This window comes from Vanacampus margaritifer, chromosome 12 (genome assembly GCF_051991255.1).
Source record: "Vanacampus margaritifer isolate UIUO_Vmar chromosome 12, RoL_Vmar_1.0, whole genome shotgun sequence".
Lineage (NCBI taxonomy): Eukaryota > Metazoa > Chordata > Actinopteri > Syngnathiformes > Syngnathidae > Vanacampus > Vanacampus margaritifer.
In genome coordinates this window covers 11,504,172-11,531,035 of record NC_135443.1, presented here as the reverse complement: position 1 = coordinate 11,531,035, position 26,864 = coordinate 11,504,172, and the positions used below count along the sequence as shown (strand labels likewise).

Sequence of the window (26,864 nt, the reverse complement as noted above, 5' to 3'; positions counted from 1 at the left end):
TTTTGACAAACCCTTTAATAGAATCAGAAAAGTTTGGAAGACAGTGAAATATCAAAAATATTTATACATATATGTTTGGATAATCTCCATTATAGACAACAATAGCTCAGGATTTATACTGTAAATGCAGAAGAACACATTTATTTTTTCAAATTTTGAGGAACAATTTCTTCCTGTATAGCAGGTAGGCAATGATCACCCACAATGCAGTTCCCCACAAACTTTGGAAGAGCCACTCCCAGTGGTTTTCTTGGAAACTCATCTCCCAGCTGAAGGGGAAGTAGAAACCCAGGAGAGAGTGTCCGACATACACCAAGATGGAGTTCATTCCTGCCGTATACATTCACCATCAGCATTATGTGCATTTTTTTTTTAACATAGAGGCCATATTCAGTACCTGGATATATGAACGGTTGTCCGCCCCACCAGCCCATAACATCCGTGATAAAGTACATGCCTGCTAGCAACAGGAAGGAGAGACAGCCCATGCATGTCACGTAGGACAATGACCTGACGAAAAAGACCACACAAACACTTTACTACAACAGGAATGTGTTTTTGCAAAATGGTGTGAAGGAAAAAACAAAAAAAACCTGACTGAGAGGGGGACTTCCCCTTTAACTCATTCACTGCCATTGACGGCTATAGACGTCAAAAATTCATTGGAACTATTTCTATTAGTTTCACATTTTTTCCACTTTTGTTAACAAGAGTATGAAAACCTAGATTTTTTTTTATTGTACATTTAGAACAGATATAAAATTAGAGATTAATCGTGAGTTAACTATTAAAGTCATGCGATTAATTACGATTAAATTTTTAATCGCCTGATGCTCCAAATTCTTTATCTTTTCTTTTTAATTCATTCACTGCCATTGACGGCTATAAACGTCAAAAATTCATTGGAACTATTTCTATTAGTTTCACATTTTTTCCACTTTTGTTAACAAGAGTATGAAAAACTAGATTTTTTTTATTGTACATTTAGAACAGATATAAAATTTGTGATTAATCGTGAGTTAACCATTAAAGTCATGTGATTCATTACGATTAAAATTGTAATTGCCTGATGCTCCAAATTTTTTATCTTTTCTTTTTCTTTTTAATTCATTCACTGCCATTGACGGCTATAAACGTCAAAAATTAATTTGAACTATTTCTATTAGTTTAACATTTTTTTCTCCACTTTTGTTATCAAGAGTATGAAAACCTAGATTTTTTTTTATTGTAGATTTAGAACAGATATAAAGTTTGTGATTAAACGTGAGTTAACTAGTGAAACCATGCAATTAATTACGGTTGCAAATTCTAATCACCTGACGCCCCTAATTTTTAATTATCTTTTTTAAAAATCTTTTCTTTTTTTTTTTAAAAAGAAGAAGAAGAAGAAGAAAAGATTATTAAAAATTAGGGGCGCCAGGTGATTAAAATTAATTGTAATTAATCGCGTGACTTCACTCCTTAATAAAAAATAATAAATAAAATAGAATAAAAACAACAACAAAAGATTATTAAAAATGAGGCGTCAGTGGCAGTGAATAATAATAATAATAATAATAATAAAAAATATTACAAAAACTCTCCTGGATAGATGGATACCCTGTAGAATTTTGCCAAGAAGACCGGAAGCTTTTATAGCTGCAAAGGAGACACGTGCCATCCTTTCTTCTCTTTTCATGTTCAGTCTTCAACCGATTGGACATTAGGGAGCTTGATCAACCTTGGCTTGGTCAACCCCGGTGACGGTGTCCGATATTGCAAGACCCAAAACAACCGAGGACCCCAATTCATATCACCGATGATGTGTCCCAGACAGTTGGTCTAAGACGTGTCTTGCAAATGGTTCAACGCCCACCATAGCATCCAAATACTTTTGTCCATTTAGTGTATAAAGCAGAGACAGTGTATCTTTGGCGCTTGCCCCGTGGCCTCTTGCCAGCCAGCCATGTCCCGTCTGTTCCTAAGTGCAAGAATGTTTGATGCAATATCATTTAATGCAAAGTGGCTGCCTCCCAGAATCTCAGAGATGCGCCCCCCCCCCTTTTTTTTTTCTCAGCTGAAGTGGGGCCAAAAAGGACTCTTGGCTGGGAGTTAATTACTGCTCGACATCCCGGCAGGGACTCGTACTCAAGAGCTCAATAACCTGTGCATGATGAACTGCCTATAAAAGCCCAGGCAGGTAATGGCGAGGGATGAGCACAGCTTGGGGGGGGGGGGGGGGGGGGGGTACGGAACATCAGGAAGAATTTGCTTACACATCACAGATGAAATGGTATTCTTCCTGCTGCAACATTAAGAGGTGCCTATCATATGAAAGAGAATGTGGAAGTGGAACAAATGCTGTCATGCACTAGCTTCAGAAAGTGGACGCAGCAGCCATGTTGTAAAACAAATCAGATTTTTTTTGGTGTGTTGTAAAAAAAAAAAAAAAAAAAAGAGACCAGTGTGAATGGTTGTCCGGCTCAATATGTGCCCTTTGATTGACGAGGGACCAGACCACAGTATTAGGGTACAGTATCTCACAAAAGTGAGTAAACTCCTCACATTTCTGCGCATTTGACAACACTTAAGAAATGACAGAAATGATTGATCCCTCAAAATACAGCAATTAACAGCTAAATGGCAACAAAAGCGAGTACACCCCTAAGTGAAAATGTCCAAATTAAGCACAGTTGTGATTTTTATGTCATGTGACTTGTTAGTGTAAAGGTGACGGACCAAGCATTTCTCCATTATCGGACATCTCTGGGGCAATCCACAAACGATGGATGGCTAATGAGCGGATAGGTCTCGAAATTTTTGCCAGCTCTGTGATGTCATCACGAAGGAGTGGAAGAGCATTTCTGTGGCAACCTGTGAAGCTCTGGTAATCTCCATGCCCAAGAGAGTGAAGGCAGTGTTGGAAAATAATGACAAATATTGACACTTTGGGCATTTTCACTTAGGGGTGAATTCACTTTTGTTGCCAGGGGTTTTGCTATAAATGGCTAATAATAAATTTACACTGTTGCTATATAGAAGGGCTCTGGTCTTTAGTCCCTCTCTTTTGGCTCCATGTGGATCTCTTAATTTTTTTAGAAAATGTTGTTGCATTTTTTAAGATAAAAAATATTTAAATTAATTAATTATTAAATAATAATTAAATATTCAAAAAAATGTCAGAGTCCATTTTTTTTAGCTGTCAGAAAAAGAGAAACAAAAGGTAGATTTAAAAGTTTAAAAAAATTACCTTAACATGTCCAAAACATGCCCAATAAATGTCCATGAAGTTACCAAAAATGTCATAATTTTAAAAAGCAGAAAAGAAAACATTCAAAAAGTAACCATAAAATGTCCACCCCCCAAAAAAAGGCAGAAAAATACCAAAATTGACAAAAATGTTGGAATATTTATAGCAAAAAATTTTCAAATAATTTGCGGCTCCATCATTTTTTTTTTTGTTATTTAATTGGTCTAAAATGGCTCTTTTGACAGGAAAGGTTGCTGAAGCCTGCTATACTACTTCGTATTATATGATATCTTATTATGCCATTTATTCAGTATTGTCCTACTTTTATGAGATACTCTCGACTTGAACTCCTCTAAATATGATAAGCCATACATAAAGTGTTTAACTTTAAAGGCCAACTTGATGTCCTAACATGAGGCAACTTTTGCCTTCATGACAGCAGTCTTGACTACATTATTCATCTTGACACCTCATTTTAGGAGCATCAAACCAACACATTACTCAAGATACCGTGCTTTTCTCCAAATAGTCACATGATCGTTTGGCTGCACTATAGTTACGCTGATGATTTTCCCAGATCCGACTTCCAAGTGCGAGTGCTTCTGCCAAAACTGCCGGAGGGGTTCGAAAGGATCCCGTAAGGAAGAGTGATCAACTGATCATGGATATGAGCAACCCACTTCACACTTCTGACAACCCCGGGGTGATTATTTACAATCCAGGCTGTCATTAGAGGTAACTAAACGCGTGTTTTAGTAGCTGTGATTTGTGCCATTTGGAGAACACATCCTTTCTTTTGTGAAGAAAGTAGCTGGATTTAGAGGGTCAGGAAGCACTTACCAAAGGTTTTTATTGACAGGTATAAATCCTTCGTCTCGCGTGCACTTAGAAAGGACGGCTGCCGAGATTCCCTGAGGGGGGAAATGAAACAGATTTCAAATCGATGAAGTGGAATCAAGTGTAGTTTGGGCAACTAAAACGCCAGGCAACAGAATCAAGTCAATCCTGCAGATTAGAGGATCCGGTTGACCTCTGAAGACCCCATACACAGAATGTACAATCAGATGGCGTCAATAAAAGCCCGAGCGCGTCTAATCTGTTCCCGTTTCGATATGATTTAGATATTTGAAGAAACATTTTTGCACACAAGGGAGAAAAAGCAAGCGAGGGCAGAGATCAGAATCAGTGCTTGTTGGGTGGATATCCATCATCCATGTATAGATGACAGAATCGATGGTGTGGAAATAGCCGAGCCGGGGCTGAATTCAGCCTCCAGGGCTGTCCGGGCTGCAGGATGCGGGATGAGGCTGGTATGTGGGCCAATCGCTCAATTTCAATCTTCACTTCTGGAGACTGATCGTTGGGATTTAATTAACAAGGCTTTGGCTTGTTGTTGTTCTTCCTCTTTTTTTCTTTTTTTTTTTTGTGTGGGGGAAGAAGCCCGTCTGACCCTGAATAACAATCCGCCAGGCCAAAGCCCGCCGTGGTGGAAAGCGGGTTTGGATTTTGTGGTTTTATGGGAAAGTATTGTGGTCTTGTGGTTGGCTTTCTGCGAGAATGAACACGATGACCCGCTAATGTCTAAAACATCTTTACTGTATGTTTCCTTTCTCCACACAATTGTGGTCGTATCAAGGGCAGGTCGCTAAAACTATCAACGATCTCAAAGTAACTTCATTTAAATTGATATTCGGTTGGTGAAACTGGACACGTATTCAACTGTGCATTTCTGTCAATCATTCCATTTATTTATTTAGGTTTCCTGTATGTATTCATCAATAAACGCTGCAACTCTCCGCCAACATCATTAACTGGTCAACCATGGTTGTGCGGGGAATCATAAAAGTCGAATGTTTATTAATATGGTTACGTGTTACTTTATCACTTGGTGCCACTGGGAGAAACTAAATGGATGTAATCTGTTTTCACTTGACTCCAGCCAACACTCTACAATAACAGGGCGGAAATATTCACCATCGGGAGACACCATGTGGACAGATTCAGATTAATGGTGGGAAATTTTCAGGGTAGAATTTCCAATGATAGTCATTTATAACAAACACATATGACAACTTAAGGGAATTGACCATTTAATATGGATTTTTCTTATGCGCTATGTTGGAATAAATGATGTTTTATTTTTTGGAACTGATCAAAACAAAGCAGCATGAATATATATTAGTAAAGAAAGGAGCACATAGAAGCAAAAGTAGTATGAAAGTACTGAAAATCTTATAAACGTGATCAGAAAAGTGTTGAATGTTCACTGCAAATTTTCTTTAGATTGCCATAATTTAGAATTATATCGAATGTTCAGGCCACAACTGCTGAAAATTGACAGTGTTATTGATTACCAAAAATTATTTTTCATCTTTCAGGAATGGTTAACCCATTTATTTTATTCATGTATTTATTTTTTTAATTAATTTATTTATTTTAAATGTATTTCTTTTTTATTTTATTCATTAAAACATAAATTAAATTCCAAAATATAATAATGTGCATCTTTGATTTTTTTAAGTCCCTGTTTTAGCGAAAAAGATAACAAAACAAATTTAATTCTTTACTGCAATAAATTATAGTGGTTAAATGTCATAGCTGACTAATTTCAGAATTCTCAGAGAAGCCCAGTAGCTGTCTTAAACGTGAATGCTGGATGGTTTCCTTTTGTTATTATGACAGGTGGTCCAACAAAATGTGTTAAGCATCATATATATTAAATAGTGATGCGGACCAGCCTTGCATTTGTCTACATCAAATATTGAACACAGCTTTAAAAGTAAGCAAGTTTGCAAAGGCAGAATCTTTGGAGCATTTCTCGTATTGAATTGAATTGTTGTTTTTGTGTGATTTCCCCTGGCCAACATGGCCAGCCTCTTCCTCTTCCAGCCAGCACAGTTGAATTTCAAAGGCAGTGATGCAGGCAGCCCATCCAGCTCCATCATCACTTCAAGTCACATGACTACCACTTGAGGACTTTTCCCTCCACAGCGCGCAGGCTGCTCTTAACCTCGTTTTAAAAACGACACATGAAGTCTCTCTGCAGCATTTTCGGTCTGATTAGAAAAATAACGAACAAACACACGTGGAGGGTTCCTACATGGACAACTGTCAATCTCGTTAAGAGTGGACTATAACAGCCTCGCGCCGTGTTTTGAGATGCAAAGCAGGTCATCTCATATAACCCTCGCCTTTCCCTGTGGGACACATTCCCACTCCAAGTGAAATAGTGGCCAGCTTGGCTGTTTTGGCCCATTTTGTGTTTGGAGACCACCCAGAATGAAGCAAAGCTCCAAAACAAATATTAACGAGAAGCTACAATGTGATAAAAAAAAACTGTTTTGAATGACTCTGTGATGTCTCTGTTATAGCTGTTAATCATTACTAGAGTGATTTACAATTCTTTTCTGTTATTCCCACCAGGAAGAAGAAAAAAATTCACCCCCCTAAATCTACCACTTCTTTTTTTGCTGACCAAAAAAAGACAAATAATTAAAAAATAAGACCAATATATACCAATGTAGTATTTTCCCTTAAAAATTGCATTGAATTATTGGGAATTTCTACTTCCTTTTTGGTCGCCATCGCCACTATTGATATCTTCAAATAAGGCCAATGCTATCGGTACTCACCCATCCCTAATAATATGTCTATAAAATTGCTCTAAGTACCGATGCTTGGTTATTAACATTAAATAAAACAAAAAAGAAATATAACAATGACAGCGTCACTGCCACCTACTGTAGTGGATGTGTAATTACACTTTACACTTATAGCCTACATTTATTCTAGTATAGCACAAAAAAAAAAGCCATGGGGTCACATGTGTACCTTTCTGGCTACCCCCCCCCCCCCCCCCCCCCACACACACACACACATGAAAAGGGCTGCATTACTGCCATGTCTTTGTTCAACAAATATTTGCAGAGACTTAGCATGCAGGTGAGCAAAGGACCTGTCAACATAAAAAATAAATAAAACATAAAAAAATACACCTTAACAAAGCATAGAGGATGATAATAATAATAATAAAACAAAATGTGGTTGTAATTCACACTGTGAAAATATGTTTTGCCCCTTCTACATAGCTAAGCGGAACAACCAATTAAAAACATCTTTCAGTGTGATGTCGGAAAAAACACTTAAAACTACAACCTCAATGATAATGATAAAAAAAGTTTGATTAATGATTCTATTTGTACGAGCAGATTTTTTTTATGCAACTCTTGTATTGTTGTGCAAGTGTATTTAATGTTGTGACCTGTGTTTTACAAAACAGTCCAAGAGCCACATGGGCCACTAATGAAAGATAGTACGTATCCCCCTGCGGCGCTGGCTAGCCGTGTCTGCCCGGAAACACACCACATGTGGATGTTGTTGAATTGTACTGAGATCACACACATGTCCTCACTAAGCTCTGCTAATGAATGCGCTTTCATAGTGATGACTAACATCCAGGCAACTTAAAAAAATAATAATAATAATCTAAATCTAAATCTAAAAAAAAATCTAAATATAATATCTAAATAAATAAATGCTGCGAGATGAAATGGTCTTATATGAGCGTGACAACTTCCAGATGACCTTACCAAGATGGTCGCCCACACTAAGAACCTACACAGGATGTGGATGTTCTTCCCCTTGTAGAAAATGATGATTTTCCCTGCCTGGAGAAAGATAAGAGCAGATAGCAAAACTCATTTCAATACACAGCCATCATATTCATTTATTTGGCCTTGGGTAACCAAATAGGCCTGGGAGGTGTCCCTGATGTGGCGGTCACATTTCTCCCACCCCGTGCAGCCAGATGTGGGGTGTAAGTCATCTGCAGCCTCTCTTTAATTTGGTGATGATGAATACATTTCAGCCGAGGACATTAGACGGGCCGACACAGACGAGGCCAGCGGACACCTGCCGTGTCATCTAACACTCAGTGACTGATGTGCTCAGTCGCAATAGTCCATCGGGAAATGAGAAATGCTGGATTTTGAATGGCAGATTCTCATTGCAAAACAGTTTCAACTGACGCTGCTGCTACCTCAAAGGTCTTCCCAGTTATATGAAGTAAAAAAAAAAAAAAAGTGCCAAAAATCGATTCACATAAGAATTTATATTATTTTACTATGATTCAGATACGATATAAAATGTCCCCAAATCAATTTTATTTATTTTATAGCACTGTCTTAATCTTCTTTGTGTCCCTTTTTTGGGAGTGGTATTCATGTTGTACACAATTTGGCCACCTAGGGGCAGTATGGTTCCACGTGTTCAGATACACTTTTAGCCACATTAAAGAATAGAAGAAAAATTTTTATGATCAAGTTATGTCAATAGATTATAGATATGTTTTTTTGCAGGAGCAGCATACAAAGCGCATATATGCCTGTGAGTAATGTTACTTTCCTGCAGCGTTTTTGTATGAATAGCCGTTCTTTTGAGTGATAAAAGTGTCTAATCAGCATTAGCAGATCAATGGCGCGTTCCATTGTGCATTAGCCTTGAGCTAGCTACGTTTTGGAAACGAGCTAAACAAAGTGTGTTTGTATACTCATTCACTCCCAGCCATTTTCACTGAAGCAATTCCCTTCACTCCCGGCTGTTTTACTGGATTTTGACTAATTTTGCAAGGCCCGCAGAATATTGTGTTCAATTGCTATAAAAACATGGAACCTACCAAAAGAAAGATTAGAATCTCTTCTTTCATCAGGAAATCATTTTCCGTTTTGCAGCAATTAGCATTAGAATATAGCTAGAATATAGCTAAGTTACGTCATTGTTGACAAATCTATTTAGAGTTGTGAGTAAATTAGCTTTTTTTTTTCAACATGGCCCTGGTTGATCTCTTTTACTCTGCTGCCACCTGCTGGCCATTTCTTCAACCGTTCCTTGCATTTGAGAGGCTGCATCAAAGCCTTCTGTATACTCTAGCATAAAAAAAAAACATAAAAGAAAAAAACGTTTTCAATACATCTTTGGGACACTTAAAATATAACGTATTTATACATTTTTGGGAGCAAATGAGTTAAGTGTGCACTGTGTGTAATTTTCTTAGTTTTGTGTGTTTACAGTTAATTTCAACTGGAGTGTAATAAATACCAGCAACATTGGACTCTAGACTGCTAACATAGTAGTCAGTCTACTCAGGGAGGACAGAACTATAAAAGCTATAACATTTATAGTTAGCAACATAGAGTAGCAGATGTGGTCCACACGCTGTTTTTGTTGAAAAGGGCACAATTCCAAATTTAATAAATGTTAAAAAATAAAAATAAAAAAAATCTCCATTGTCCTCCTGTCTTGCAAAGCAGACTACATCTATAGATTGAAGCAGAAATGCTTGTCAATCAAATCATTTTGAATCAAAAATTGATTCTTAATCAAATCACAGACCCGTTAAGACTGTCAAATCCTCTCTCTCTCTCTAAAAAAAAAAAAGCCCACAAATTAAAGTTGTTGCTAATATTCATTGTATGTAGGTATGATGGAATACTGCACCAAATATAAATTACCTGCATTCCCAGAAATCCCATCACAATGGAGTTGATTGTTCCCAGAATTCCCTCTGGGTCAAAAGGTCGGGTGGTACGATACATTTCCTGGAGAACACACGCACACACACACAAATGCTGTCATGCTGTAAATGGTCCCACTAATACAAAAATAAAAAGTGAAATTAAATTTCAAAGAGACTTACTTTACAAGTTGGATACCTGTACATGTTATCACCAAATAACCACCTGTCAATGTATCCCGCTGCCCCTCCAGTGCAGTTGGGATAAAGACCATCATCTCCAATTCCACCAGCTCCTAGATATCCTCTGTTAGCAACACAGATGTAAAAAAAAATTTAAAAAATCACAATGAATCACTCTTACTGAAATTGAATGTGTGGAATGAAAATCTCATAATTTAATTTACACTGAAAAATATTTTCAATGCTGTTTACAAGACTGGAAAATAATTAATGCACACACGCGCTATTGCTGAAATAGACAATGTTTGGAGCGACACCCAAAAAGAAGCACTTAGCAAAGCACTCCAAGCAAGGAAGATGGATCCTTTTGCCTCTCCTCCTCCTACTGCACATGACAGAGCCAGATAGTCTAATTACACCCTCTGAAGCATTCAGCGCAAGCCCATAAATCACTGTAGTTCATAACACACACAACACCAACAGATGAGACACCACAACCAGAAAGCTACAAGCTCGCACCATCGTGGAGAGCTCGGTGCAATTTACACCTGCAGCATACAAAACCAGTGAATTATTCAGTTGGTTGACCGAGTTGCACGGGGGTGGGGGAGCAGGCTCGGCCCTACGTACGTGGGGCAGTTGGGTACGGGCAGGAGGAAGGTGAGGCACAGCCACGAGGTCTCCAAGAGGATGACGGTCAGCCACTGGGGCCAGTACAAGGTCACATCCTGGATGGGGGCCCAGCAGTTACCCTGGGGAACAAAAGCTTCACTTTGAACTTGAATCATTAAACAATAGGCAAAATGACAGTCTGGCCAATATCAACATGTTTAGGAACCATATTTGGTAACTCGATGAAGCCGTGGAACGACTTGATCACCAGCAAAAAGCATGACGGAAAATTGTGAAAATTATACAATGAAACTTATTATGATTTGTATCATGATAAAGCATTTTACTTAAATATAATAACGTAAACAAAAATAACACATTTTGGTTAGACATCATTAAAGAGTTAAGTATGTGAAGTATGAATGAACATTTAACTAAACAATTTGCTAATCATTTAATTACTAACCAACATATTATTTCTAAATAACTTAATAAATTGTTACAGACACAGAGATTCAATTATAACATGCAGAAGTAGTGAAGGCTTGCATGGAAAAGCAAAAATAAATCCCTTATGAATTTACCTGTTAAAGATGCCCAACTAAATAAATGATTGAATAAATAAATGAATAAAGTAAAAAAATATATAAATGCCCAACATATATTATTGACGTTTGAGACAACTTGTAGTTATCATAATCACCATAAAATAAAGCAAAGGACCAAAAGTGTCCAAACTTTTTCCTCTGAGGGCCAGATACATCAAATAATAATATGTATTTTTAATAAATTGATGGATGCGAAGGCCATTTCTAATTATTTCTACTTTAGTTTATTAAACACGTGAAATCAGTCAATCAAGCAATTTTATAGAGTTTATATGTTAGCTATTTTATAAAGATAACTTGAATATTTTTTCATGATTTGCTATTGGTTTTTAAATCACTCTACATTGGTGTAACTTTTTTTCATTTTGTTTGTTTGATTTTTGTAGTACATGGACAAACTATATAAAGGTTTCATGGATGGAGACAAGCTAGCATTGAGGAGATTATTTACCACCAAATAAATAATAAATATTTTTAAAAAAATTTTTTTTACTAGCATTGCAGTCCATATGAAATTGGCTACATTAAAGATTTGGTCTTTGTCCAGGATTAAAGTACCAAAATAGACCTAGATTTTTTTTTCTATTAAAAATAAAAGTAAGGCAAGAACCCTGTGGAGCAGCTTACTGCTTTTTGCTGATTTTCTTTGTATCCCCACAGAATCTGCAGTAGAGCCAAAACAAAGTAGGTGAAGCCCAGGCGTTGCAGTACCCCAGGGATCCTGAGCCAGGACCAGGACACTGAAACAAATCAAGGAAGTCTCTCACTGATGAATACATCAACACACACATAACTCACGTGTTGAACTCAGCATATTATAAATCAGCAAACTGCTAATATTGACAATGGGATCTTCTCAACCATCCCACCGATACACTCGCTACATTCCCGAGAAGACCGATGGACAGCACAAGTCAGTGAGATACGGATGTTGCAAAGCCGATCAAAGGTTCCAGGTCATCTCTCGTTCTGCGAAGATTGAGTAGGATAAGATTGACTCTTGGTTGAGAGATTGATGGTAATCTACACATTAGTTAATTGAAAAGCTCTTTGCTGGGGGGAAAAAAAAAAAGTGTCGTAAAGACAATGAAATCCCAATCATTCATCAGGTCACATCCAATAAGAGGAGGGAATCTCAGAAGGGGGAGGCTAACTAATATCACACTTGTTTATGTGCCACAACGCCACTGAGAGAAGAAAACTGGTTGTGGAGGGGGTTCAGCATCTAGAAAACACAGAAAGATGCGCTAATCGAGTCCAAACACGGGTCCGGCTGGGAAAAACCGAGAGCATCACACAAGCTCACCTGGTGAGAACTCAGGGGCCAATTTGAGTCAAACAAGTTCTAATATTGGCAACTCGAGTCTAACTTGAGTCATGTGACTCGTGTGTGTCTCCCATCTCGGTCTATAGTATTATTTTTGAAGTGTGGCTAGCATACAGTCTACCAATTTATTTTGGTCTTCTGGAGACAAATACTCCACTTGTCCTCCCTAGCAACCAAATATTTTGCATTCTTGTAATGAATTATTAAAAAATTACTATAACTCTTACGTATGTACACTGAGAAGCACCCCAAACTTACATAAAACATCCCAAACCACTTAAAGTGTAGCACTGATGCTAACACAAGGAAGGAGTGTTCTAACTATGTACAAACACTGCAAACCACTAAAAAGTGTAACGTAGCACTGATGCTAACACAAGGAAGGATTGTTCTAACTTTGTACAAACACTGCAAATCGCTTAAAAGTGTAATGTAGCACTGATGCTAACACAAGGAAGGAGCGTTTTAACTTTTGTACAAACACTGCAAATCGCTTAAAAGTGTAACGTAGCACTGATGCTAACACAAGGAGTGTTCTAACTTTGTACAAACACTGCTAACCGCTTAAAAGTGTAACGTAGCATTGATGCTAACACAAGGAGTGTTCTGCTTGGTCAACTGATATTAAAAAATATATATTAGCTAACAGCATTCTAGTGGCTGTCATAGAAAGATTATTAGTATACATTCCAAAGAAATTACTACATACTGTTTTTGCTTCCCCATCAAGCTAGTTTCATGCTTTTAAGACTTCCCAAAGCACTCAAAAGACATCATCAAAATGGTTTACTGTTTATAAGAGGTGACTCAGAGTTGATTTCAATTGTTATCGCAGGTTCCTCTGCTTCGCCTGACATTGACGCACACCGAGATAATGTGACTGCATTCTCTTATTAGATCAAACTAAGCCACTAAACGGCCGAGTTTGTCCTTGGAGACCGAGGTCGAAGCTTCAGTTTATGGTAAAAGTCGTCCTGTTGTGAGAAGCTACAGGAGCAGCTGCATGGAGCTGAGGGCTGTAATTCTATCTCTTTGTAATCGTCCATTACCGCGCTGCTTGTTTTTGCTCAATCTTCCCCCCCGTTAAACGTCCCCTGGTGCTGGATTGGAAATCCACACACAATAACAATATTTTTGTTAACTGGGTTACACAGACATGCACCCAGGAAAAAAGGCCATTAGCATCTGGCTAATGTGTGAAAGGGCGCCCCGTGAAAGCCCAGGTGGGCGATGAAATGAGGAGAGTCCACCTGCTTTTCTCTGCTTTTAACTCTTACGCACCTCTGCCAGCTTTTAGCACAAATCATAGCCTCATCACGTACAATATTTGTAACCTATAATTGCAGTGCTTTTAGCGGACTTTATCCAAATATGACAGAGTATAAAAACGAGGTGCTCACTTGTTCCTAAATCAGAACATTTTTGCAGCTCTTCAATGGGTCCAGTTTGTACATCTGACTGGCTGAGTCTTGTTTTTCAAAGGAACGGGTACATTATTTATGTGGCGAGAGGATGAGCTATTATGCTTTAATGATGTTCCCAGCACAGAAGTGAAGTAAATAACAAACCTGTCCGCAAACAGGATGTACTGGTTCCATTAGCAGCACACGCTAATTTTGCACCTACGTGGTCCATCACGCGGGGAGTAGTTGAGGAAGCAGAAGCCGAGCGTCAGCAGGACGGCGGTCCTCCACGTGATCTTTTGCAGCAGCTGCAGGCGGCCCACGCCTCGCTTCTGCATGGAGCTCAACGCCAACACCACTGAAGTCCCAATGATGAAGACGAACCTCGATGATGCAACATCTCGCGTTGGTAAGATTGCCCTTTGTATTTCGTTTGTCGGAATGAATGCGGTGACAAACTAAAAACATGACCTACCACGGCATGACGAGATCCGCCACAGTCAAACCTGGTGAAAAGTATTGTGTCATTAATCTGTAAATTGTTTTATACAATCACAGCTCCTGACCTGAAATAATTCATGCAATCGAAAAGGTTCTATAACAAACTATTTTTAAAAAATCCCCCAAAAGTAAAAAATAAAGCATCTATTATTAAAATGATTAATAAACAGTGAGAGTCCTGTGACAGAACTGGCCCCTGCAGCACAGAAAAGATTCATCACATCACCTGTAAAAATCAATACAGTGTTATAGATTTGGCAAATATGCTATTACAGAACTTAAAGTGTGCACACCTCATGGCAAAAGAAATCATTTTGGAATAAAAAATTTTTTTTAAAAAAGAAGCTTTGATTAATTCTGTTTTTCTTCTTACTCATTTATTTTATACCCTCCCACAAAGTACCTCTTCCTCCTTCATTTTTGTTAATAACAATAAACAATGATGGATTTCATCTGCAATGATACACGGGTGATCAATTGCATGTACTGTGTGAATGTGTATGCTTTAGCTCACATTCGTCATAATTAGTGAAACGGGGTCGGAAACTGCTGGAAATGGAGAATTTTGCCATCATATCAGTCAGTTGAACAGAACTTTTAAAAATGTATTACTATAATACATATTGTAAAAATTTTCAAAATGTCCAGCCCGACTGTTACAATTCAGTATCTCCTTATTTAGGTATCCAACGTTTTGACATGTGTTCCGCTGAGTTTCATAAAACAGACCTAAATCGTCTAATTTGCCAATTAATTAAACTAAGAAAATAGACAAATCCTTTGTAATCCACAGTATTTTTTAAAAGGACACTCTTTGTTTACCTTGTTTGGCTTGGCAAAGTTTATGGTGACATGTAACAAGTTTGGAGATCCTCAATGAGATAAGGGCTGACTTGGAGCCAATCACAAGAAGGAGTCATGTCATATCACCCGTGACAAAACTCCTTCAAACTCAATTCAGTGAACAGTGACAATTGCTGCTGGCCTCTCTTAGCAAGCCATCCATCACAGTGTGTAAAATGCCGTTGGCCATCAGTGACAATTGATCACTCTGATTGGCTTCACACTTAATTAAAAAACCACTACATTGTTAATTTTAGCTTCTGTTAGAACATGGAGTCTACATCTGGAGTTGTATAGGTGACAACATATCTTCATGTTTATCCGTTGTAAATACATCCAACTTTACTTCACCATTCCACGGTGCATGTTGGAAGAACCAGTAGCCTCCTCCACCGTAGTTGACAAACACCATCAACGTGAGGGCGAACCTGCAAAAACAGTAAGCGCTGAGAATCAGGTCCGATTCAGTTGGATAATCCCAAAAAAAAATGAACTACATGCAGCATAATGCAACCTGAGCAGTATGAATCACTCAGGAAATGAACACTTGTCCTCTGGATCTCCTCGAGCAAGAACTGCTGACTAAAGGCTTTAGTGTCTAATATATGATACACTTTACGCTTTTCGGCAAGCAAGGCTGCTGAAACACTGCACACGTGATGGAGTGCTTCACTGAATCATGCACACTGGCGGGAAAAAAAAAAAAGGTGTTAGAAATCGGCGGCGTATAGAATTACATGGCACAAACTGACAAGAGGAAAAGTGTGCCGGTATGTTGTAGCTTTGCTCTGGGGCAGATCGTATCCTTTCACCATCCTAAATACATCATATACTGGATATTGTTATGATTTAAGTGTTATTCAATAACAAAAAAGACTGTCGTTAAGTGTCATAATGAAATCAGTAAAAAGTTCCAGTCCATCTGATAAGGTGCAGCATATCTACTTCTGCCTCCATTCGATTAAAGGGCGCACCAACCCCGTTACTGCTCTTTTAGCTTCGGATTGCAGATACGAGATTTTAATCAGCCACTATCTTCTCCAAAGGTCCATCAAACTGAACCAGGCGTACTCTATCCGATGCTCACATATATCATTGAAGTTTTGACGAGCGTATCCATTAGTCGCCATAGTGACAAAGACAAAGGTTAAAGAAGTGACCAGACGAGTCCTGGTAAAAGAAACGACTGCAATGTGAGGCTTTATGGGCCATCTCTCTAATGAAAACATACCAGCTCAGGCACATTAAACTACAACCGTCACGTTGCTGACACTCGCGGATGCAAATAATCATTAAATCTTTCCCATGGAAAACATTTGTTCTACTTTTTTAAGTAGAATGAAGATGATGTTTAGGTTGAATCAGGTTAATCAAACTTCAACATGTCTTCCTCTGAATATTTATTACACCAGCAATTGATTGATTCGGTGGGGGTGTCATATTACCATTGATTTATAGCTAACAGATTACTTATAGACGGATCTGGCCAGGAGTAGTGAGTGGTTACGACTCACTTACAGACCTCTTTGATATGAATTATTGTGTATGCATGAGCAATTTCACTCTCACCTTCACCATCCAGTGCAAATGTTGAGTTGCGCTAGTTCAAAAATAACACGACACAACAACTGGGAAACACCTCTTAACTCATTAACTGCCATTGACGGCTATAAACGTCAAAATTTCCTTTTGGCTATTTCTAATAGTTTATCATTTTTTTCATTTTTTTGTTAATAAGAGTATGAAAACCTAGAAAAAAATGAATGTACATTTAGAACAGATAATATTTGTGATTAATCGTGAGTTAACTAGTGAAGTCATGCGATTACTTTATTAAAATTTTAATCGCCTGACGCCCTTCATTTTTTAAATAATCTTTTCTTTAAAAAAACAAAAAATAATAATTTTAAGAATTTTATTTTTTCAAATCATTTTTTCTTTAAAAAAATAATTTTTTCGCAGAACTTCTCTAGTTAACTCACGATCAAATTTTATATCTGTTCTAAATGTACCCAAAAAAAACTCTAGATTTTTATACTCTTGTTAACAAAAGTAGACTAATTTTTGAATTTTTGACGTCTATAGCCGTCAATGGCAATGAATGAGTTAATCAATTAATTAATAAATCAATTTCCCACTAAATTTGAGATTTTGCCCCCTTTATGATGATGATGATGATGCATTTTATCAGTTCTTGTTCTGTGGCCAAATGTCAGGACACTTCTGAAACCCAATCAGAGAAAAATCTGGAGCCGAGTCAAAACAAGGAATGAAATGAATGAGTCAGCCATCTGGCGAAGAGCTGGCAATCCTCTGCTCTGCTTTATTATTTGTCCTCCTGTTCCACTAAATACTGACGAGGCAATTTCTTCCACGCAAACTGGCGACAAGCTTTTAGTTGTGAGGCCCGAAATTAAAATCGGGATCCTTTTAGAAAAATTAACATGTAAACGTCACTGCACACTATATCATGTCAGTGGGGGCAATTATTAAGAACCCCTTTTGCTCACAACAAACACCTTTTGCCATGAAGAATGCATCAGCATTTACGGTTGATGACTGATGTGTGCGTTCTCGGAGGCAAGAACTTGTTACTTATCAGGGGCATGGCTCATAAGTCAAAAGGCTGAGATTTGATTGTTTGATTTAACACCTCTGCCAGGTATTTCACATTATTACCAGTCAGGACATTTATATTGGAAGCTACAGGGGTGTAGTTTTTCCAGTTATCATTAGCTAATGCATGTAGCTTTTTTTTTTTTCAACTCAGTTCACACAGTTAGCCAATGCTAGCTAGCGTTTGAACAACAACATGAACATGTTGTTATTCAAGCTAGCGCTGGTTAGCTAGCGCTAGCTAGGTGGCTAGCTAAAAAGAAAACATGTTACATTTTAATTGAGCAGCTAAACATAACGTGATTTTTTTTTCTTCTTCTATGGATGTTATTAAATGAGGGAAACTATTTTGTGAAGTTTGAGAGTGAGATTGTGCCAAATTATCAAAATGGTAGGCCTGTAGATGTTATTGACAGTAAACATTCATTTTGACTTTATGCCTACTTTTTACTTCTACTTAAGAACAGGAGTAAAATCTACTACTACTATTGAACGTATTTATTTATTTATTTATTTATTATACAAGGATCTGTACTTCTAAGTAGAGTGTGTGAGTACTTTTGGCATAAAAACAAAAAACAATAATAATAATAATAATAATTTAAGTGTAGGAGTCCCAATCCTTGAATTATAAACTTATCAACAAGTCGCTGCCAAAGTTAATTTAACAGTAACCTGAATTACATCTTAGCTAATATGAGCAAACAGGTGAGTGACTAGAAGCGGCACCGATAGGAAATGGAATATCATTCATCCTTTCCTTGAACTGTTGGAAACGCTTGTGCGAATGCACTTAACCAGCTGAGCCCAAAATAAATAAACTTAAGCAGTGTTTTTGGATTGGATGAATATGCGCTGTGGTTCCACACAATTGAGTATCTTAATGCAAGTCACAGATGGAGAAGATGTTAGTCATCTGCTGGATGCTGCTTTTGTGCTCCTGGGTTTCCTCCCCGTCTCCGTTTTTGGCAGGAGATCTATGGCCATGTGCATGTGTGCTGATATGTTGACTGTATTATTACATCAATTATTTGGCATGGGGGACGTCAGAGCCACACCAGCATCCTGTTTCCAGAGAGGCGTGCTTTGTGTCTCCCCCCCCCCCCAGGCCACAATTAAGGCGAGCAGGGAGCCCAGATTCAATCACACACATCCACCCCGTCCAATAGGAAGACAAACACATCGCCAAGGCGCGACGCGTTGATATCAGACATTGTGCCCGCAACTACCTCGCCAGATAACGAAAGCTTGGGGGAGCTTGTGGCCAGACTGTGACCCTTGTAATTATTCATTACGCTGGGCCTGTAGATTTTCATCATACTGCTGCAAAAAGAGGCTCGCGTGGTGATAGATTAATGGCGATTGATAACGTGATGGCGCACATACCCTCGAAAAGCGTCCAGTGAACACAGACGTTTATGTTTCACTTTGGTGGCACTGCCCTCCACTTGTGTAGCATGAATTTCGTCCTGCAGGCACAATAACAGAGGGGGTGGAGGGAATAATGTCTGAAATACTAAATCCATTCACATCATGGGTAGCAGCATTTATCATCTCATAAAGTATGTACTTCATAATTAATAACGTGGACACATTCAACTGCACGTTGAAATAAAATGTTTTTAAATAATACTTACAATGATGTCATTATATTAGTGTGTATTTCCAAACACTGTCCCATGACATTGACTGTAATTAGGCTGTAAGAGATTATTATTATTTTGTGGGATGACCCAATTTTGTTTAAATAGTCTCAACATTAATATTTATTTACTACATTAAAGCAACTTTATTCATCTATCTCGACTAGTGGTTCTCAACTCTTTTTTTTTTCCAGTGACGTCATGTACCCACTGTGAAATATATTTTCAACCAAGTACCCACGAACCAGCACAAAGCATTTCTGATTGAAAAAAAACAACAACTAAACGGAATGCTGTGCGATCATTGTCTGATTTATTACACTTTGGAACTCTATTTGTATTTATGTGGTATCTTGAACTATTTGGAAATAAAAAGATATAACTAAAAAATAAAAGATTAAAAAAAATTGAAATAAAGATTTGTGCACATACAAATTATTATCAACATAAAGCGTGATCTTGTGGGATCATAGTAAAGCTCTGTTGTCAAAAATAAATAATTAAGTGAATATTAAATTTAAAGTTTACAAGTGATTGACAGGTGATTCTCGGTGGCATATGACAAGTTGTGTTAAACCATTCTGTTATGGGGGAGATGCTTGGTTTTTATGACACTGAAATTGAATAGCCTACTGAATATAAAATTAATTTTATGAACTTATATATATATATATATATATATATATAAAAATATTTACATATAATTTTTTTAGATATTAAAAAATCTCACGTACCCCCTGTAATGCCTTCACATACCCCCATTTGAAAACCACTGATCTAGATCAGTAACATAGAGCGACAGGCAGAACAATTAAATTATCTTTAATATCAACATTATTTCAAATTCTTTTATGGGGAGTGACATTTTTGTTTGGTTGTGTGCCATGAGATTTTTCACAATGTAATATGGTGTGCCTTGGCAACATTGGAAACATTAGCTCGTGTGTAGTCTGCCTAGCAACAAATGACTAAGCATTATGGTGACGACTTGACGTGGATTGCAGCACAGTTTCATGGCAGCTCATGAAAAACTTGTGTTGCTTTTGAATTTGTTTAATTTGATTTTTTTTAAGCCATATTACAGTACTGTATACCAACAAATTGTCTTTTTTTTGTTGCTAGTTTTTGTTTGTTTTTCAAGATTGCAAAAACAGACAATTACACAATTAGTAAAAATTGTTTGATTAAATTTGGAATGTAAAGTTGTTTTGTCAAAGCTCTATGTAGTGGCATCTTTTATGAAATAACATTCTATTTAATATTGTTGGACCCCGGATTTATAAGTTTCTTTGTCAGAACAACACTCCTCTCCCTTGGATTAGCTGGACTTTTTGGCCCCCGTGTATCACTATCAAGCAGCAGAGCAGGAAGACAACATCGCTAATGAGTAATGATGGATCTACATGTCATTTACACAGCATGTGGAAGACTGAGACATCTTGCTCGGAAGAATGAGAGGAGCCATTCATGCTCGCCGAAAATGCATCACATGAACTCAGATGTTTGTCTGAATGCCTCTATGTCAGTCTGCTGCACAATTGGCTCTGCTAACATTTGTATCAATCTTTCTATTAGTGTCTCTGCAGCATGATGACTGGAGGCTCTGAAAATTTTACCATGCACTATTCTCTCTCTGGTCAAGCCAAACAATGTAGCCTGTTAGATCAAGATGTAACTTACAAATGTACTCAGAAATTACAGCTATCACATGTGATATTTTACAAACTGACAAAAACTTACAAAATGTAACTTACATTATCAAGCACGTACTGGGGCCTTTGGCAGCAAATGGTCTTTACAAATGTTGATATGCGGCACTTTCTGTAAGAGACATCAAATATTGTAGTTAAAATAACACATTTGACTCTAAAGGGCTCTATTTTCGTGACTGAAACAAGTCTGCCGTGAGGCGCGTCAAAAATCTGCGCGGAGGCAGGTTAGACTGGGTGTTGGTAATTTCACAGACAAAAATTGGTGCCTTTACAAAAGGGTGATTTGTGCTGTTGATACACCAGCATTTACGTATGCGGCAACAAAAACAGAGCCCTTGAACTACAAGGAGAAAAAAACACAAGGAACATTAAAAGTTGTGTACATACCTGTATATGTAGGGTGTTACAACAAATAAGAGAGCAGTTACAGCTAGAGAGAGAGCTGCCACCAGAATAGCTAGATAACACAATAGAAAAGACACACATGGTTACATCATCAATGACATAGAATAAATTACAAATTACAGCACTCCAGTAGACATGCAAACTTTAAATCAAAAACTGCCTAAAAAACAACAACAACAACATTTGCTTGTTTTGACTTCTATAAAAGTGAAGGCAACTGAATGACAATGGTCAAATGTGGGTCCCTACTGGTGAGACCAACCTCTGATCTAGCTTAATATAACTGGTACAAATAGTTCAATGTAGCCAATTCCCCAGAGTTCTTTGTGTGTCAATCAGTGCCAAAGGTGATCCCCTGAGTGACAAACAAACAACAACAACCTAATGCACCTAATTCTTGGTCAATGCATCACAGAGCAATCACGTGGGTAATCTAATCCGAGAGGCATACAAGGAATACGGACACACTAACAGTCTCTTAAATCAAAAAATAACTCTTTAGTTGACACTTTAATATGGCTGCTAGCATGTGCTAATGCTAGCTGGTCTATTCGTGTGTAATATTTAAACTCTCCCCGTTGTTAAATGAAGAAACCAATCATCTCAATTATGATCATCTCTACACTACTACTAACTATAAACATCACAGAAAAAATATATATTAAAAAATTGCTACTGTAAGTGGTCCCTAGACAATATGAAGTCAAGTTAAAAAAAAAAAGGGGGGGGTAATCTTTACAATATGTTCTACGCGCCTCTACTGGTTTAAACATTGTGTTTATAAAATATGATTAAAGCAGAAAAATACACCCGTTTCACACCATTGTGAGGGGGCGGCCATTTTGTGAACGTCAAATGATCAAGCTCAGTAAACAGGTGAGCCGTGATGGTCGTTAACTGAGTCCTTAGGCACTGTGATGTCACTGTCAGTCAATGGCAAGATGGCCCCGCCCCTTAAGTTGTTGGTGGATTTTTCATCTTAATTCTTATTCAACAAAAGGAAGCATAACAACATGTAATGAATATATTTACACTGGAGTAAATTAAGACAAAAAAGGCACTGCTATATTTGCTTAATCTCGTTAACAAAAAAAAACACAAACATCATCATCTGTAACGTTCAAATGTCAGTAATGTACTTTACAGCTGTAAACCAGTCTATAAAAGTAGAACAAACAGGCTCAGGGGATATTTGTGTGCATCAAAGCGCAGCAGAAAGGGAGGGCGAGGATGCTGTGTTTGCCTTTTTAGTGGAAGAACAAATACAAAGACGCTATTTGAACCCGAGCAGACATCCTCTCTGAACACGGAGTGGTCACTTCATCGCCTTTGGAAAGTCATGGCATCTTTGGTGCGCGCTCATAAAAAAACATCATAAAGCTCTCAGCGCATGAAGTGAAACACACTTTGCAGCGGTCGGGCTCGCTCTATTACTGTCAGGATGAACGCAAGATGAATAGAGGCACTTCGAAACAACTAGATTAAGTTCATCAATACATTTGCGTAAGGCGGGTACTTAATAGGGATCGCTATTTAACTTGAAGTTGCGGTTTGGGCGCAGTCACAATCCTGACATTAGGTGAAATTGCGCACATCCTTCGAGGAAGACCACACCTAACAAATGACCTCACGATGCGGCCAATCAATGGGAGATGCGGAGCTAAACTTTCAAATTCCCTAGCACGGCTTCAGCTGCTGACCAGACCATTACTTAAACGGAGCATACCCTGTGGGGAGTTTGTATAATCACCCGCGCCTGTAGCTAATGGAAGCTCATCATACTGTGAGGGGTGCAGTTCCACTGACCGTATATCTGCTCGGATAATGGCTCCCCGGCCTTAAAAGTCGGATCCACAACATAATCTGCAATATTGTTAAGTAGGGTGTACATTATGGACAGAGACGCTTTCAAAATCCCATTATGCCCTAATCCTTCCACCTTCCCTAATGTATTACCCACAGTCCTCTACGCACAGGTCTCAGCCCTCAAAACAATCACAAAAGCTTTTCTTTTTATCCCTTTTTAAGAAAGCATGTCTCATGTGATCAATACGCTGAATATCCCAAGAGACGGAAGAGAATACTGTCCGCTAAAAGCGAACAAAGCAAGTCATGTGCTTGTATGCTGACTTCATGAATAAGAAAATGGCTGCAGGTTCAGAGGCAGGTTTCCTTTCCGTGGTTATTGACACTGAGCCAAAAGATAAACACAGCACTTTTGGATGCACTCCCAAGATATAAGACTTTTTACACACAAAAAAACTCTATATTCTTGTTCAGTATGAAATCAGCAACCAGTTACGCTAGCCTCCTTCAATGTGAAACATCCGTGTTGTTAGACACTTACGCAGGTAGGTATTGTGAGGTCCTTTGTCCACACCATGAATACAGGTGGCATTGCTGGCACTGTCTGACCTTAAGATCCAAACCGAATAGTGACCGCCCTCCTCGTATGTCTGAGTCCATCTGCATTCAAACAGTTAAATAAAATTATTATACACACAGTATAATAGTGAAGCATTGGCGCCATTCTAAATTACAATATTTGTTTACATGATATTGTATAAATTACTCCCAGCGGTCTATTCTCTTCATTTTGTAGCATTTCTCTTGTTGGCACTGCTTCCAAGACTTTGTCCAATCAGATTTCACTTTCTGAGCTGCCATGTCAGATTTTAAATTTGTCCTGACAGGGCCAGAGGGCTAGTCCTTGACGATGTCAGCATTTTTCTTTTCCCCCTCGAATTGGTTGCTCAAAACTGCCAAGACATTTGTGGTGATTTGCACTCAGTATTTTTTTTTTCCTGTACATCGATAATTAGCCTCTCTTATTTATATTTTTAAAAATATTTCGTCATCTTATTTGATGAATATTGATTCGGAACTACTCCAGATGATGTAGCCTACATGGCACAGTCATGTTTTGTTTTTGTATAGGCTTCTAATTACGAGGTGATAGTGGATTTAGTTGGGTAAATCCGGAATGAAGTCCCAGGTACCAAATTGTCAAAAATATCATTTTATTGAAATAAAACTGTTGGTAGTTTACCTCCACCACTATCTTCCTATTGACAATTCAGATATGACGTCACAAGTCAAAATGGCGGCGGAAAAAAATCTCTGCGCTCATTGAAAAGCATTTGACTTTGGATCGTTGTAATTTCATTTGTGTGGATTATTTTTATTTCAAAATATTATGAAATTCAGTTTGGCTATTATAACAATCTGTGTGGTTTGTATGTTAGTCCCAGGCAAAAGAATACAATACGCCGTTTGTTTCAAATTTTCCCCGTATAAAGGAAGCATTTGCATTGCGTTGCATTAAGTATCACAAATGCACGGATGTTCAGAATCGTCAATAATCTGTCTTTCTTTTTTAATTAAATGAAATCGTATTACTGTATAGTTCTTTGACAGCATACATTACAATGTTGGCACCCTGGAGCTTCTAAGCAGCAACTGGACCTTTCTCTCAAAAGGCAGCGCGGTGATCAATCTCCTGCTGCTTTATCTGATCCTGACCAACTGGGCTTCACTATGGAACACCAGTGACCGCACCAAAGGAAGCTCTGGAGTGCCACCTAGTGCTCATCCACCGTAAACGCATCCATTAATCCTCTGCTAGCTCCAGTTTCCAACCCCCAAAACATACATTGCGTGCTCACATTGATCCACCATTGGAATGACATACTGGCTATCACTTGGAGTGTTTTTTCAAAGGGGAAAGGAAATCAATAACAGCAGCCTGGTTAGAGACCTCAGCATTGACTAAGGAAGCCCATGTCCAGACCAACATATAACAGAATGAAATAATGTGACACTTGGCCCATCCTGCCACAATATTTTCGGGTGATCCCCAGATGGGGAGCGCCGCTGTCCTGACGGTTTATTTATTACAACCGCCATCTCCAGTTTAACCTCCACTGTGCAGCTTTAATGATCTTTTTCCATCAATATTGGAATGTCAGGTCTTATTAACCCCAAAAAGGCTACTAATCAATATCTACTGAGGTAGTAGTTTCAGAGAGAATATCACTCAGCTGCAGAAAGTCAGTTAGATTATTTACAGTGCTGGGGGAGTATTTCTTGATGCAATCAGGGTATCCCAGCATGCTAGATTGTGTCTGGAGACATTGGGAAACTCCCTGGAAAAACTGGAAACAAATATCAGCTATTTTTCAACTGAGTTGATTTCAACTTTTTACCGGCAAAGAATTGCATTTCTGTCGTTGGATTCCACCTGCATACTCAAGGAGAATTTCGTGCTGATGACTGTAGATACATTGTTGTAGCTGGATTTCACACGGACCAAATTCTGGTACACACACTGAAAAAAATAAACATGTTAAAATTATACACAGGATATATAATGATAATGCTGCGTTTAGGAACCCTAAAAACGGTTAAAATTAAATCTGATTTCACTAAAGCCCAATCAATTGTTAATGACTCATTTCAGTGTGCATGTTTACCTTGTAACAATAATCAGAAGTGTACAAGACCTCCACTTCAGTTGGCAGCTGGTTATGAAATATTAACAAAGCCTGGTCTATTTTCAGAGCGGGCGCTGCATGGAGACAAGAAACGCTGATTTACAATGTGCGCGTGACACTTTATGTTCATCATAAATATAAGATATCAGATCTTCTTCAACATCACAGTCACCATTATCTGCTAAATAATGGTGCATTGTGTTGTGTTATTGTTTATAAACAGCACAATTTTCGAGAGGAAAAAAGTATCGAAAGAATCTGTTGCTTTAGAGAACTCACTATAGAACAATATTTTGGTTTTATCATCAAATACAAGCTGTTCCATGCATTTATTTAAAAACTACCGAACCATGAAATAACACAAGTGAGATTAGTGAGTTAAGTGAGGCCTCCAAGAACAATCCTTGACTCACCTGATGGGACGTGCGCGCCACAGCCACTTGTGAAGACAAGTAAAGTCACACACGCTCGCACGAGTCTGACCGGCTCCATGTTGTCAATTGAAAGCACTTCCTCTGCTCATCTTTATAACTGTCATCTCTAACTAATAAAGAATGGTCAAAGGGCGGCTTGCGTATGAGGTTTGTAGTTCCTGTCATGTCATACGGTTTGTGATGCTTGGAATTCATTTTTATGGAACACTATAATTTGGTAAAAGAAGACACGGATAAAGAAAATGGAATGGAAATTATAAGCACACCTTATGAGTTTTTTTAATTATTATTTTTTATGTAATACTCCTCCAAAAGTACTATACTGTTTGCATATAAAGTTTACA

At 38.0% G+C, this 26,864-nt stretch overlaps 1 protein-coding gene across 1 annotated transcript; it reads right to left on the bottom strand.

Moving 5' to 3' along the window:
• Nucleotides 1-26,628, bottom strand: LOC144061527 (heparan-alpha-glucosaminide N-acetyltransferase). The gene is made up of 18 exons (XM_077582071.1): nt 26,500-26,628; nt 26,066-26,160; nt 25,799-25,920; nt 23,941-24,059; nt 21,576-21,645; nt 21,231-21,297; nt 19,220-19,302; nt 15,569-15,645; nt 14,349-14,379; nt 14,097-14,257; nt 11,771-11,883; nt 10,554-10,675; nt 9,924-10,047; nt 9,739-9,825; nt 7,819-7,896; nt 4,070-4,140; nt 398-510; nt 1-330 (listed from the first exon to the last, which is right to left on the bottom strand). The coding sequence occupies exons 1-18, from the start codon at nt 26,576-26,578 to the stop codon at nt 149-151; spliced, it is 1,794 nt and encodes a 597-aa protein (XP_077438197.1). The 5' UTR covers nt 26,579-26,628; the 3' UTR covers nt 1-148.
• Between the last annotated feature and the right edge of the window lie 236 nt (nt 26,629-26,864).